This window comes from Achroia grisella, unplaced genomic scaffold (assembly GCF_030625045.1).
Source record: "Achroia grisella isolate CSIRO2021 unplaced genomic scaffold, CSIRO_AGI_Agris_v1 utg32193, whole genome shotgun sequence".
NCBI lineage: Eukaryota > Metazoa > Arthropoda > Insecta > Lepidoptera > Pyralidae > Achroia > Achroia grisella.
The window spans coordinates 19,776-36,227 of record NW_026712797.1 but is presented as its reverse complement, the minus strand read 5'-3'; the positions used below and the strand labels follow the sequence as shown (position 1 = coordinate 36,227).

Here is a 16,452-nt window from a genome sequence, read left to right as displayed (position 1 = left end):
GCTACTTTTATTTTAGAAAAATGAAGTTAAATTCCTCGCGGACGAAGTTGCGTGCACAGTTAGTATGTAGTTAATATATTTTGTATACAATTATATAAAGTACCTATATGTAAATATTTTTATTCATTTATGTCAGACTAAACGTTATGAATACCTTATGTGTAATAATAAATTTAGAATAGAATAGAATAGAATAATTCTATTCTATTATATTCTAATAATAATATTATTAATATTATAAACGCGAAAGTTTGTAATTATGGATGGATGTTTGTTACTCTTTCACGCAAAAACTACTGAACGGATTTTAATGAAGCTACAGTAATATAGCTTATACATCAGAATAACATATAGGCTGTAATTTTAAAAATATTATGTAAATTAGGCGAAAAATAACAAGTGTCATGTGAGAATGATCCAGACGAAGTTGGGCGGGTCAGCTAGTATAGTACTGTCGACGGCAATCTGCTGCAGTAGCGCCGATACACCACCCCTTTCGGCCAGTAGTCCTTCTTCATGAAGGTGGGAGCATGTTGGTAGGGACCCGGGACACGAACGCATTGAAACTCACGTTGTGACTCGACTCCAGCTGCGTCACCCTCAATGTCAGGTTACTTCTGGTCCGTTTACTCCTTGGTGACTTACCTAAGTTTCTTTTGTTTGTAGGTACAAATTTTTCTATACCTTCATTTTGCTATATGTCAACAATATCTCTGCACAATTCACACAGCGCCATCTAGTCCCAAGCTAAGCAGAGCTTGTGTTATGGGGACTAGATTACTGATATATAGGTATGTACACATAAATAGTTTTTGTAAATACATACTTAATATACGTAGATACAAATAAGACCGATACAAACAAACATACTCATGAATACAAATGTTTGTACCGTGCGAGGAATCGAACCCCCGACCATCAGAAGTAAAGTGGTGTGCTAAACCGCTAGATCAGACCGATCAGCCGTCGATACCATAACATTTTTATAGAAAAACTAAAAATCCAAATTTATCTGATTGCACTAAGAATGAGTGCGTAGCGATTTCTATGTTGATTATCGCACGCCTCTTCCTTGTTATTGTGTATTATTTATTTAAAATAAGATCTATTAAAAAGAACAACACACAAGTTTCTTGCTCATTGTTCTTATGATGAATCTGCGTTCCGAATGAGTGGTAGAATAAAAATTGACTATTTAAAAATGGTTGTAATGAGTTTATTTGAATAAAGATTATTTCTATTTTATATCTGTATATATATTTGTAATCGGTAAATATAGTTGGTCGGGCCTGGAATGGATTGCCTCCGTTTAGAACCTGGAACCCGACCAGGGTGGGGGGTAAAAAGAAGATAGCTCAGTTTTGAGATGAGGTTAAGTAGGGATGCGTACAATGGCTAGCTTGCATAAGGTAGAAATAAGGAATGACTCACAGTTGATGGCTGGGGCGATCTCTTGAAGGCTTGATTTCACTGGAACTGATGCCGAAGCTTGCTTTCCAAAGCTTGACCACACTTTTCACTGCCTAAGGGCTAGCCTAGCACAAACTGTTATTAGTATATTGTTATTTAAATTGAAACATTGCCGCCATTACCGCATCTCGACGCAAAGAAGTTCTGTTGCGTATTGAAAGTGCCTGTCACGTGTAGAGCCACTGTGAGTCGATGTGGGATAAAAGGTTTCTTGTATTAGCGCATAGATGGCACCGCTAGTTTAATATTCGGATACTTGGGAATAAGGAATGCAAGCCAGCACAATAGTAGTAGGAAAAAAGGTTGTTAGTAATGTGAAGTAATAACTCCATCGCTAGCAATGTACAACGTCATGTTGACCTCCACATAGTTCCCCATAGAAACTAAACAAATTCCTGGTGAATTTGTCACGATGGATGTACTAAGTAACCTAACCTCATGCCCATATTATCGTCCTCCACTGGTGCCTCGCTGGCGTAAACCGTTAGCGCAGACGGGTGCACCATTCCATAATCATCCATAAAAAAATTGGTAAATATCTAATTTATCTATTTTAATTATATTATAAACGCGGAAGGTTATGGATGTTTGTTATTCTTTCAATAAAAACTACTGAACGGATTTTAATGCAACTTTATAGTAATATAGATTATACATCAAAAGATATAGGCTATAAATATCACGCGGGTGAAACCGCAGGGCCCATAAACAGTCTTTCTGTAAACAGTATTTCAATAGTTAATTTTAAACTTTCGTGTTTAATATACATTATTTAAATTATTAACCGGGTCTTAACACGAATAATTTTATGGCAAATAAAGGTATTTACCTCTCTCGACGTTTCGACTAGGTTGCACTAGCCGTGGTCACGAGCTGACTGGAGTAACAGAGCGCAAGATCTCTGTGCCCCTGAATTTGTGGAACAAGAACTATCCCACGTTCAAGAAGTACTCAAGAAAAATGGTTACATAAAGAGTAGAAGGCAAAATAAGCGCGTAACAAAATCTAAAAACCGGAAGTGAACAGACAGCCAGCGTACATGACTTACTTAAGAGGAATAACGGACAAAATTGGAACAGCACTAAATAAATACTCCATTAAGACTGTATATTATCCGCCCTCAAAAGTAACGAACAATTTACGTTCACCAAAGGATAAGCTACCTTATGAAGCTCCAGGTGTCTACAAAATTGACTGTAGTTGTGGTAGCTCTTATATTGGCCAAACAAAGCGATCAATAGCCGAGAGAGTCAAAGAGCACATCGCAGCGGTTAAAAATCGACAACCACACAAATCAGCGATTGCCGATCATCTACTGAACGCAGGAACAAATCACTGGATTGAACTACATGCGCCTAAGGTCCTCTCTACTGATCGCCACTATTACCCACGAATGGTCCGGGAGGCGATTGAAATTAAAAAACATCCCAATTTCAACAGAGAGGATGGCTTAAAATTATCATCTGCGTGGAATCCAGTCATAAATAAATTCAAGCAAAGTTCAGTAGCATCAATAGTCAATAAGTGTACGGATACCGTGAGTGCTGTGTGTCGCGAACTTTCGTTAAACAATCTAGTGACGGTAGATGAAGAAAAAACTGCTGTCACCTATCTACATTGACATCGCTGTTACTCCGGTCACACACACTAGATGCAACCTAGTCGAAACGTCGAGAGAGTAAATACCTTTATTTTAGCCATAAAATTATTCGTGTTATATATATAGGTTAATAATTTAAATAAAGTATTTCAATAGTAATATGATATATATGGCTTATCTAGATCATTATTAAGATGATTAAAAGTACCAAAAAGTATTTTAAATACTTTAATATCAATTGAATCGTCTAACTATAATTAAAAATGTTTATTATTTTTGTTACAATATATAAATATAGTTATAATGTTCACTATTGTTAAACAACAATGATAATGAGATCTAAGAGGCCATAATAAATGATAAAACACATTAAAGGATACCGACTCCCGTCCTGTACCTACCATATGGGTATAACCACACGACCACGTCACCATCCCTGATGTGATGGCTGAAGTGTACGACCTGGTCACACCATAGTCGCGCAATATTTATTTTTTTATACCGGGCGCTATATACTAAATTTGATACACAGATAGCCTGAGAAAGGGCTTACTTTTTAATGCGAAAAAGGGTTGTAAGGTATTGAAAAGACAGATATGAAAGGTTGAAAACTATATGGAAGCATAGTTTTTATTTTTTTTAATATCATATAGTTATATATGTTGTATAGTTTATCATTTCTAAAGCTAGAAACTTGAAATTTATTTTTTAAGTAACTGTTATATAAATAAATTAAATAAATATGTCATTCAAAGATAAAAATGCTACCTTTATGGCGTGATATAAAATAGAGACATTCAAAGAAATTTCACTTCCCAGGTCATTTTGAAGCTAGAATTATGAAAATTGTCTTTGGTTTTTTTTAGTTAGATTATTAAATTTTTTTCTTTAATTTGTCAAGGTTCACTATTCCTCGAGGACGAGGGAAAGTGGATTGAGTATTCTTATTGAGTTAAGGCAATGTACCATGTCATGTTGATCTCCCTGGAAACCATCGTGATAAATTCCTAGTGAATTTGTCACGATGAGCTAACTGACCTGACCTCATGCTCATCTTATCTTTCTCCACTGGTGCCCCGCCAGCGTAAACCGTTGGCGCAGGCGGGTGCACCATTGCATTACCTAAACATATAAATAAAACTGGAGTGTCTGTTGGTAATATTGAAATAATCGTTTTTAACTACATGCATACATAAATACGGTACATACACCAAAATAACGTTTTTTACAATTGTTGTCTGTCTGTCTGTTTGTTCCGTCTAATCTCTGACATGGCTAGACCGATTTTGGCAGGACTTTTATTGGCAGGTAGCTGATGTAATAAGGAGTAATTTAGACTACTTTTATTTTAGAAAAATAAAGTTCAACTCCACGCGGACGAATTATATATATAGATAGATATAATTATATCTATAAAAAAAGCCAACTATTATAAGAGTGGGAGTAGATGGGGATAAAACCTGTTATTGGCTTTCTCTAGATATGTACTGTTGATTAATGTATTAAATTGTAAGCTATATATATAAATAAATAAATTAAAAAAAAATGTTATCTAATTTATAGATAGGTCCCTAACTATAATTAAAAATGTTTATTATTTCATAATGATATAAATATATAAACTATAACTTTACACGAGTGACTTATAATCTATAACAGCATGCTTATTATATAAGCTTGGTTTCCAATAATTGGATAATATAATTAAAAATCCATTGGGTAAAACACTTCATCACTGAAGAGATACAGATGTTTGTATCAATGGTTTATGTGGCCATATGGGTATAACCAAAGATTTATTTCGGTTATTTACCACACTGATGTGATGGCTGGTGTAGGCTATGGTGTCCACTTAGGAAGAATGTATATATTTATTTTTTTATACATACAACTGTATAATAGAAGGATTATAGTGATCGCCAGCCAAAAGATTTAAATGTCGAAGTTTGAAATTCCTCGATGGCTGAGGTTTGTTAGGTCGGAAAATAATATTTTATTAAATAGATGATGTTGCCAAATAGAATTTTTAAATCATTTATTACAAATAAGTGTTTCCATTATTGTGAAGCGCTTTTGATATAGTATAGAAATACATTTATATATAAATATAAAACAGTATAATTCCTAGTTATTTAATCATGATGGGTAAATTGACGTGACCTCATGGTCATTTAATCATACTCCACTGGTATCCCTCTAGCATATATTGTTAACATAGGCAGGTGCTTACGATTATAAAAAAAAACTAACTACTCACCCCGGCTTTGCATGGGTGTACATGTATTATATATATAATATATATATAATACATGTACTATCCTTCCTTTTTTGAATCACTCTATCGATTAAAATCTGTTGCATAGTTTTAAAGATTTAAGCATACATAGGGACTTTGTTTTATACCATGTTTATACCAAGCTCTGCTTAGTTTAGGACTACATGATGATGTGTGAATTGACCAGCATTATTACATTTTACTAATATTATAAATGCAAAAGTTTGTGAGTATGGATGGGAGTTTGTTACTTTTCACATAAAAACTACTCAACGGATTTTGATGAAACTTTACAGTAACATAGCCTACACATCAGAATATAATAGCCTATAATTTAAAAAATATTATTAGGCGATATATAATGATAAATGTGATGCAGAAGAAGTCGCATAGGTCAGCTAGTATAAATATATATATACCAAATATCTACACATGAAAATAATATAATTACCTTCCACTGCAAAGATCCGGCAACAAACAAATGATCAATATCAATGAAAGACGAGAGGAAAGTGCAAAAAGCAATGTTAAAAAAGTACATTGTGTCCTTTACATTTTCGTGGGTGAAAAATAGTATTGACGACAGTAAACCTATGGTTGCGTGCACAGCACTGTCGGCGCAAGCTCTGAACACTAGTGATTGTGAAAATTTTGTATTTGAAACAATATAATCACCAATAATAGCAGTGACAAAAATGGACAAACTCAACACCACTGGGGTTTTCATTTTTATCCTTATTTACAGTATGTGGCACCGTTCAGACGATCAGAATGGTCATATTTAGTATTTTAAATATCTAATTATTGTTTTCTATCAATATTTCAAGTTTAATTGTATTATTTTAATTTATTATTACAAATCGCGATGAGATGAAATAATAATAGTTTAAACTTGATATCAAAACATATCAATACATCGATTTGAATTTGACATTTTATGACAATGACAGCAGACTCAGTTCCATTTTATTTTCGTTCAGAAATACACTGTTTTAATTTGACGCGTTCATTATTTATACATATAGGTAAAATCACAGGATTTTACCATGTTTTATTTGTTTTCATTGAGTTTCTGATATTTTGGCAGTGTTTCAACTGCAATGATCACGAATCACGGGTAAGAACTCAATATTGGCACATAATACAATGTCGTGATTTTTTCTAATATAATCAGAAAATTTCATTAATTAATAATAATTTAGTACGTCCATAGGCTACGGTAACCGTTTAGCATCAGATGTGCCGTATGCTTTTTTGCCAACTACGTGGTATAAAAAAAATTAAGTATTAATATAATATTTATTCTCCAGACCACACAATCTCTTAAATCCAGTCTATATAGCTTGCTAGGACAATTAATATTGGTGTAAATAAAAAAAGAATATATATAAAAAAGTATTCAATTAATTAATAATAATTAAGTATGGATATTTATTCTCCAGGCCACACAATGCCCTCGATCCAGTCTAAATAGCTTGATATTCTGGTGTAGACGGCTGGCGGTCCGTTAGCACACTGTTCACCAAACGACGTGATGCCAATAATATGAAAGATGCATTGTTTGTCTTTCGAAGGTATTTGTAAGGGAGATCCGGAATTAGCCTGAAATGAAAAAAAATACATGTTGTGTTCTTCTTCTTTCTGCTTCTCTGCCAATGTCAAGATTAGAAATGACGTGTAATAGGTTATTTCTGCGGATGTTAATGGAATGGTGCACTCGTCTACGCTAAGAGGGCATCCGTAAATTACATGAGATGTTTATTGGGATGAGGGAGTCGACTCATATCTCATCTAATCTTACGTTGGAGAGAGAGAGGGTCTCGGCAAATGTCACGAAATTTTTTTTTCTGATTGAAACAAAAGAAATTATACTATTTTGGTCCATTTAATCGAGATTGTACAGGCTTATTACACTTATAACTCTCAGCAATATTGATTAACTAGTCGTAAATAAAATTACGATCAATTTTTTTTTCTTTTCACAATAACAATCCTACGCGTTTACGTAAGAAACCCACATTTTGAAAAAGCTCATGTGAGATTGGGGAATGGGGGGGGGGGGGGGGGTTGAATAAAATTCCACGACATCTCACCAGGGGGGAGGGAGGCACAGAAAATTAAAAAAACACCTCACGTAATTTATGGACGTCCCCTAACAGTATACGCTGGCGGGACACCAGTGGAGAATCATGATTATGTGGTCAGGTCAGTTAGTACGACGTTGTAAATTCACCAGGAATTTATCACGATGGTTTCCAGGTGGAACCGCGTGTAGGGCAACCTGACATGGGACATTGCTAGAATTGTTCATGGCTACAATCAGGAACAGGAGTATCCGTTTAATGAACCAACATGTCACGTATAAAGTTAAAAGCCGCGTAAAAACAAAAGTGTGGAAATAAAATAAATAAATAAAAATTAAAATGAATTTCAGTACATTTATTAAAACATTGGGGCCGTTCAAGTATTACGTAAGCAGATTTATTACAGTCATTTACCCCCCATCCTCCTTGTCAGCAAAAGTAAACAAAGCTCTTACCCCTCCCCACTATGCTTAGGTAAACATTTTTCAATTAATGTATTGTTTTTTTAGACGACCTCGGTGGTCTAGCGGTCTAGCACAACGCTTTACGTCGCGGGTTCAATTCCTCGCACGGCACAAACATTTGTATTCATGAGTATAATTGTTTGTATCGGTCTGGGTATTTTCTATGTATAATATGTAGGTATTTACGAAAAAAAAAATCTATGTATTTATATCAGTTGTCTAGTACCCATAACACAAGCTCTAGCTAGCTTAACTTGGGTCTAGATGGCGCTGTGTGAATTGTCCTGAGATTATTATTATTATTATTTAGTAAAACAACGTGAGGGTAACAAAAAGTAAATACTATCGATGACGTAATCATCATCTAGACTCCCCTACCCCCATGTCGTCCAAAATAAGCAAAACAAAGCCCCAATAGTGCTTACGTAATACTTCAACGGCCCCAATGTTTTAATAAATTAGTAGTACTGAAATACTCTATTTTTTATTTAATTAATAAATAAAAAATAACGGCTCCATTCACGAAAATAATAAAATTAATATTTTACAACAAAAGATGCTGGCTCCTATCCAGCACAGACTACTAAAACACAAAAAATGTTCATCACACAGATAATCTATCTTAATTTTTTTTTTTTTGGTTCTGGTTATCCTTTATCGGAAAGGGAAAGGGAATTGCGCCCATACAGCCATCTGAATTTAATTACCCGACAGGTGTCCTTTCCTCCTCTGAGCTCACCAGCGCACATCTGCGACAGCGACAGTCCCCTCAAGTTAGAGTGTCTAGTGTCGAGCAGTTTAGCACAATCAGTATTGTTCAACAGATTTACCGACACCTTTTGTAGATCTTTCGCTACCTCTCTTATATCTGAAATGAAAGCTATTTATAACTAGCTGCACCCGTGACTTCGTCCGCGTGAAATTTAAGTTTATTTTTCTAAAATAAAAGTAGCCTAAGTTACTGCTTATTTCATCAGCTACCTGCCAATAAAAGTCCCGTCAAAATCGGTCCAGCCATTTCAGAGATTAGCCGGAACAAACAGACAGACAGACAAAAATGTTATTTTGGTGTATATACCGTATTTAGGTATATTCTTTTGAAATAGTAAATTTTGTAATAGTATGTAGTAGATGATACAGTTTTTTTAGGAATACAGTGGACTCGAAGTTACAATGGGGGCCCCATATTTCAAAATTAGCCAGTAGACTTAGTTCTGCTGCTTATGCAATTAGAAGGATAAGGCAATTAACAGACGTGGCGATGGCAAAACTTGTATATTTTAGTTATTTCCATAGCATTATGTCATATGGCATACTGCTATGGGGTAAAGCTGCCGATGTAAATACTATATTTATTTTATAATAGAGAGCCATACGTTCTATTTATGGTATGGGTTCAAGAGAGTCATTACGTCAATGCTTTAAACAATCAAATATCCTCACCGTTGCCTCACAGTACATTTATGAAAATATTATGTATACAAGGAAAAACTTAGATAGTTTCAAGAAACTTAAAGACTGTACAAGTAGAAACTTACGCAATAAAAATAAGCTAATTTTACCTAAATGCCGTCTACACAAAGTTAGTAATTCATTTTATGGTAATTGCGTAAGATTCTATAATAAACTGCCAGAGTCTACGCTAAATATTACAGAGAGGCAATTCAAATCTTATATTAAACAAATGTTATGTAAAAAAGCCTATTATAGGATAGATGAATTTATAGATGATAGCAATATATAGCAAGTATAAGTTTATTTGCGGACAACGTTATAATTTATTGTTCATACTGCTTTCTTGATATATGATAGCATAGCGGCTTTTGTATTGATTGCCGCATGCATCCTCATGTAAAGTGCGAATACTGTAACTACCACCATATAGTAATTTTTGTAGCTGTGACGTGGTCGAGTGGAATGAGTAGTCATGCTCACTAAAATGTCTAGACATGTGGCGGCGTGGTGGGCCGGGTCATTGGGCTCCCTAAAATATGGTCGAGCGCAGTGATGGCTGACTCATCCGTCATACTCGTGAACGAGTGCTGCTTGTAGGGACTGGTCTGCTCTTATCACTACGACTGATTTAATCTTATTGTGTTTTTATATTTGAGCCTAAATAAATTAGTGCTGGTTGGTAGTTTGTATTCACACGTTTCGACTTGTAAAATGTGAACTTACAAGGATTGTTTAAAAGAGCAACACACAAGTTTCTTGCTTATTCTTCTTGTGATGAGACAGCTTTCCGAATAAGCGGTAGATTTAAAAAAATGTTGACTGTCCAAAAGTGCTTAAATTAAGTTTATTTGAATGAATTATTTTCTATTCTATTCTATAAATTATTGTCCTAAGATATAATTATTAGTTCAATTATTTTAAATTACTTACCAGGGTTGACAGTTCCCCATCCGGTAGCTATAGCTTTAGTTTCACCCCCGAATCCGTTTTGCTGCCACAAGCAGGCGGGCCGTATGTCTGAATCGATCTCCACGTCCAAGTTTAGTTCCAGCAACGCGATATCGTTGTATCTCGCTGGCGGACGGTAGTCGGGGTGTTTGTGGATTCTCTTTATAGGAACCTGATGTAATATAAACAATCGATATAATTATACATACTAACTGTGCCCTCGGTTTCATCTGCGTGAAATTTATAGCCTATATGTTATTCTGATGTATAAGCTATATTACTGTAAAGTTTCATCAAAATCTGTTTAGTAGTTTTTGCGTGAAAGAGTAACATTATACTATTATTGTTATCTTATTTTCACAGCTATTGGTTTTTTACACTTTTTTACTTTGTGGCGTATACCACACCTACGGGCCTGAACTTATAAACTTACTAACTGTGTTCGCGACTTCGTCCGCGTGGAATTCACTTTATTTTTCTAAAATAAAAGAAGCCTAAGTTACTCCTTATTACGTCAGCTAGTTGCCAAAAAAGTCCTGTCAAAATCAGTTCAGCCATTTCAGAGAACAGCCGGAACAAACAGACAGACAGACAAAACTGGTAAAAAATGTTATTTTGGTGTATGTACCGTATTTATATTCATATGCATGTAGTAAAAAACGGTTATTTCAATATTACAAACAGACAATCCAATTTTATTTATATGTTTAGGTAATGGAATGGTGCACCCGCCTGCGCTAACGGTTTACGCTGGCGGGGCACCAGCGGAGGATGATAAGATGAGCATGAGGTCAGTTAAATAGGTTATTTTTCAGGGAGGCTCTCCTAATGAGTGGTAGATTAGAAAAATTAGTATGACAAATTAATTAAACAAATAAAACAAAACAATATAAATAATAATAATAATATTTCAGGACAATTAACACCAGTTCTAGTCCCACGGTAATTTATGGTCGGACATGGACAAAACGAGCATGCGGCTCTACAACTGATATAAATACATGGATACATTTTTTTTAAATAAATACATATTATACATAGAGGATTACCGTGCGAGGAATGAACCCATGAGCACCCGCAACATATACAATATAAATATATATATAAATACAACAATAACAGTAAAACAAATATTCAAATAATCTTATTATTTGAATAAAGCCCATTTTCTTGATTTTTTTTTATTTTATTCGATATAAAACGAGCATGTTGATGTAAGTGATTACCGCCGCCCATGAGCACCCACAAGGGGAATTGCAAGTACGCTGTCGGCCTTTTAAAAAGGAATAAGCTCTTTTCTTGAAGGTTTTAATATCGTATCAGTTCGGAAATACCATTGCTGGAAGGTGATTCCACAACCGTTGTGCGAGGCAAAAAGTTTCTAGAGAACCGCACAGTGAAAGACCGCCATTCATCCAGATGATCAGGATGGTATTTCAGTTTCTGGCGGGTGGTACGGTGGTGAAACTCAGCAGCTGGTATTAATCCGAACAAATCCTCAGAATACTCCCCGTGATATATGCGGTAGAAAATGCACAGAGATGCAATATCTCGCCGCAGAGCCTATCTATGATATAACTTTTTAATTGTCTATTTTTAATATAATTGATTTCATTGTAGTGTAACGAAGACAGTTCACGTATCTATATTAAATATATACCTAATTTAAATTAATTCATTTTATTATTTATATATATATATATCTTATATATAAAATTCTCGTGTCACAGTTTTCGTTCCCATACTCCTCCGAAACGGCTTGACCGATTCTCATGAAATTTTGTGAGCGTATTGAGTAGGTCTGAGAATCGGCCAACATCTATTTTTCATCCCTCATATTAGGGGTAGTCCACCCCTAAATTTTATTTTTTTATTTTTTAGACAGCATTTTTAGTTTTTTATGATACAACATACAAAAATACATACAATCGTAATTTTCACCCTTCTATCATCAACCTCTATTTTTTTATAGCGTTATTAATTTATACGGCAAAACAAACGTTTGCCGGGACAGCTAGTATATATATATATATATTGTTACACACAAAGTTGTGTTACAAACAGAGTCAATGGATCAAATCTGTCACATAGACGTTGATTACCAATGATTCTGGCTGATATGATGAGTTTGTTCCTCATTGTAATATACGTACATCCACTGGGTTGGCTCCATCACTGACACTAGGGTCTATGTTCTGGTCTCCAAGCCTAACGATGACAGGCTCAGGATCCTTCGCTCGAAGATTTCGGGTGCAGTGGCCGGCTGTCAGCACGAACCGAGGACTGATGAGGGCTTCACCACAGCTGAAGTTGTAGCCGTCGTCGAAGTTTGTGAAACCTATTGCTGCCTAAACATTTAAATTAATGAAGACCATTTTGATTTTATGTGATTTCATTGCACTAGTAAATAATACGAATATATAAAATTCCATGTCGTTTAGTGTTCAATATTCTCTTATATAAATATATTATTATACTAGCCGTTACCGCGACTTCGTCCGCGTGGAATTTAACTTTATTTGTCTAAAATAAAAGTAGCCTAAGTTACTCGTTACAACATCAGCTACCTGCCAAAAAAAGTCTTATCAAAATTTTTCCAACCAGCCATTTCCGAGATTAGCCGAAACAAACAGACAGACAGACGAAAATTGTAAAAAATGTTATTTTAGTATATGTACCGTATTTATATTCATATACATGTAGTAAAAAATGATTATTTCAATATTACAAACAGAGTGTATAATTTCTATATAAGTGTAACTGGCAGCCTACAAATATGTGCGTTGCCATATTCGTAAAAACATAATAAAAAAGAAAGTTAAAAAAGAATAAAATTCAAAAATTAACAGAGACATTAACGCAACATTGTATTTTTTATTTCATAAACATAATTAAATATCTATCAACCATCCCTCAAATTCTCGATCAGGTTTAACACAGAGGCTCCAATTTTATTTATATGTATAAATGAAATTTCGTTTTACCCGCGACTTCGTCCGCGTAAATAATGAAAAAATATTTTAACTCAATCTAACACATATATATATTTTCTTAAATTGAGGCTCTACTGAAATGAAAAGATAATTATGAATTTATATATAATATATTTATATATTTATGTTTATATTTATACATTTATTTATATGATGTTTATTATTATTATTAATTTTTATTGAAATTTATATTTAAAATATTTTGCTTTATATTTATATATATCTTTTTTTTTTTTAACAAATTTATATTAGTACCGCCAACAATCTTTCTCTGCACCACTCATGGTTGACTGTGAAACGCCGCATGGTGTTAAGTCCGACAGACAGACAGAGTTACTTTCGCATTTATTAAATAAATAAAAAATAAAAATAAAAAATAAATGACTTACCATATGCGGAAACTCCCCTTGGTCAGAGCTCTCACCCCCAACAATGAGTTCCACTCCTGAATACTTGCATTTTAGTAAAGATATAGATATCATCTCAGGGTTTGTCATTAACGTTATAAAATCGATCTTCTCTGTCACACCTCGGCTGTACTGCTCACACTCTAGAAACAGAAGCTTTTTTTTTTATTATTAATTTTTTAATTCATTTTGGTACAACCAGTCATTACATATAATCTATACATATAAATAAAATTGAACTGTCTGTTTGTAATATTGAAATAAACGTTTTTTACTGCATGTGTTGAAAATTATGTTTAAATAGCTGTCGCCGCGACTTCGTTCGCGTGGAATTCAATTTTAATATTCTAAAATAGAAGCATTTTTTTAAAATAATAGTAGCCTAAGTTACTCCTTATTACATCAGCTACCTGCAAATGAAAGTTACGTCAAAATCGGTTCAGCCATTTCAGAGAACAGCCGGAACAAACAGACAGACAGACAAAAATGGTAAAAAATGTTATTTTGGTATATGTACAGTATTTATATTCATATGCATGTAGTAAAAAACGATTATTTCAATATTACAAACAGACACTCCAATTTTATTTATATGTATAGATTATTTATTTATTTACGTCACACTAAGTGAGCTTTACAGTCTGCCAATATGTCCACTTAGGAAGATTGTATACAAATACACACAGTTACAAACTACTTACTAATACATACACACTTATTACACGAGGAAACAAAAGAAAAAAAAAATACCTAATCTTAATTTTACATACTACATAAATAGTCCACTGGCCTCCTACGAAACTCATCATGTGACACCCATGATACCAGTTAAAGTTGTGCCAACTCGAGTTACTAACTCTAGTTGCAGTGAATTCGAGCTGAATTCTGCCAACTCGAGTTGGAAGAATTCAACTGGTAAATGAATGAATCAAGTGAAAGAGCGAGAACATGATTCTGTCGTCGAACTGACAATGACATGAAATTTTCCCATCATTTCATCTCATACAATTTTCAAATAATATCTAATCTTAATTTTACATACTACATTAATATACTTCCATCCTACGAAACTCCAGCGAAGTACAAGTAAATATGTCTATTATATATTTTGTTAGCGATTTTATTACTCACTTCGTTCGCTAACTCTCCTTGTGTCTGTACCGACGCTCGAAATTGGTGGACCACTGAAGGAAGATATATCATTAGCAGATTGTATTGCCATCTCAACATACGCATTCCATTAGCATGTAGTCCCCCTTTCATTCGATGCTAGAAGCGTAGCGTGGCTTGGCGGGCCCCGTATAAAAATTTGTTTCGGGTCCCTTTACGAAGGGTAAAGATTTCTCACAAAAGAAACAAAACTGCATAAAATTTGAATAAAGAATAAGAATAGAAAATCATTTATTCAAATAACTTACATTCAGCTTACTTTTGAATAGTCATTACATTTTTTTAATCTACCGCTCATTCGGAAAGCTGTCTCATCACAATATATAAAATTTTCACAGTCTTTATAGATGTTGCCGTAAAGTGAACGACATTTTACTGAAAAAACAAGTCAATGAAATTTCTTACGGATTATGAATTATTAATAATTTAATTAAAAATACAAGCGGCCACATTTTGATAGGCAACCTGGTAGATATAAATTCTCCTAATGATAAATATGTGTAAAAATTTGGTTTTCAGCAAACACTCGATGGGTACACTGATTCTGCAGCGGGATCTCGGACTACAAGAAGAACGAGCAAGAAATTTGCGTGTTGCTCTTTTAAATAATTTTATTATTACTTTACATTTTTAAGTTTAAGTGTGTGAATACAAACCACCAATTAGCACTAATTCAATTAAATACTCAAATAGAAAAAAATATTGAATATATAACCAACTGGTTAAAGAATTAATAAGAGGAAATCAGTCATAGTGATTAGAGCAGACCAGTCCCTACAAGCAGCACCCGTTCACGAGTGTGCCGGATGAGCCAGCCATCATTGCACTCAACCATATTAGAGGGAACACATCGACCCGGCCCACCACGCCGCCACAAGTTTGAACTTTATAGCGAGCATGACTGTTTCAAGTCACTCCACTACGTCATTTATACTATTTACAGCATAAACTGTACCAATCACAGTTTTCACCCATTACAATATTCTCTCTCTCTCTTGTGAAGACTGGTCTGTTCGGGTTACGAACACTGATTAGACTATTTGCTTTAGCAATAGCAATATAGATAATAATAATAATAATAATAATAATAATAATAATAATAATAATAATCTCAGGACAATTCACACAGCGCCATCTAGACCCAAGTTAAGCTAGCTAAAGCTTGTGTTATGGGTACTAGACAACTGATACAAATACATAGATAATTTTTTCTCTATTATACGTAGAAAATACCCAGACCGATACAAACAATCATACTCATGAATACAAATGTTTGTGTCGTGCGAGGAATATCGGTCGTAAAGCGGTTATAGACCACCGAGGTCGTCAATAGATTCTCAAATTTGAATTTAAAAATGAATCTGTATTATTGTAAACATGTACAACATTTATTTGAAAAGAATATGAGCTGAGTTTCTTGTCAGTTCTTCTCATCTCGAAATCATTCCGAATTGACGGTAGATTTGACATATCATGAGAGTCTGTAATAAACCTACATGAAAAAAAATATTTTGTGTTTTTAAAACTGAATTTGATCTGTCTCTTTTCTTTAGCCCTTTGCGGTACTTTTTCATTATTTATTTCAT

General features: G+C 34.1%; 1 protein-coding gene and 1 pseudogene across 1 annotated transcript; both read right to left on the bottom strand.

The window, feature by feature from the left end:
• Nucleotides 1-4,700: 4,700 nt before the first annotated feature.
• Nucleotides 4,701-6,072, bottom strand: LOC131843588 (transmembrane protein 267-like; annotated as a pseudogene).
• A 440-nt stretch (nt 6,073-6,512) lies between these two features.
• Nucleotides 6,513-14,918, bottom strand: LOC131843587 (serine protease snake-like). Its single transcript, XM_059192261.1, has 6 exons — nt 14,828-14,918; nt 13,679-13,839; nt 12,450-12,644; nt 10,279-10,468; nt 8,601-8,761; nt 6,513-6,947 (listed from the first exon to the last, which is right to left on the bottom strand). The coding sequence occupies exons 1-6, from the start codon at nt 14,916-14,918 to the stop codon at nt 6,777-6,779; spliced, it is 969 nt and encodes a 322-aa protein (XP_059048244.1). The 3' UTR covers nt 6,513-6,776.
• Nucleotides 14,919-16,452: the final 1,534 nt, after the last annotated feature.

Bases quoted from the DNA above. Each gene is read 5' to 3' on its own strand.
- LOC131843587 (XM_059192261.1), bottom strand. From the start codon at position 14,918: ATGGCAATACAATCTGCTAATGATATATCTTCCTTCAGTGGTCCACCA. The intron at 13,840-14,827 runs GTGAGTAATAAA...TTCTGTTTCTAG, and splicing joins AAGGAGAGTTAGCGAACGAA to AGTGTGAGCAGTACAGCCGA. The intron at 8,762-10,278 runs GTAAGTAATTTA...CTTTCATTTCAG, and splicing joins ATGGGGAACTGTCAACCCTG to ATATAAGAGAGGTAGCGAAA.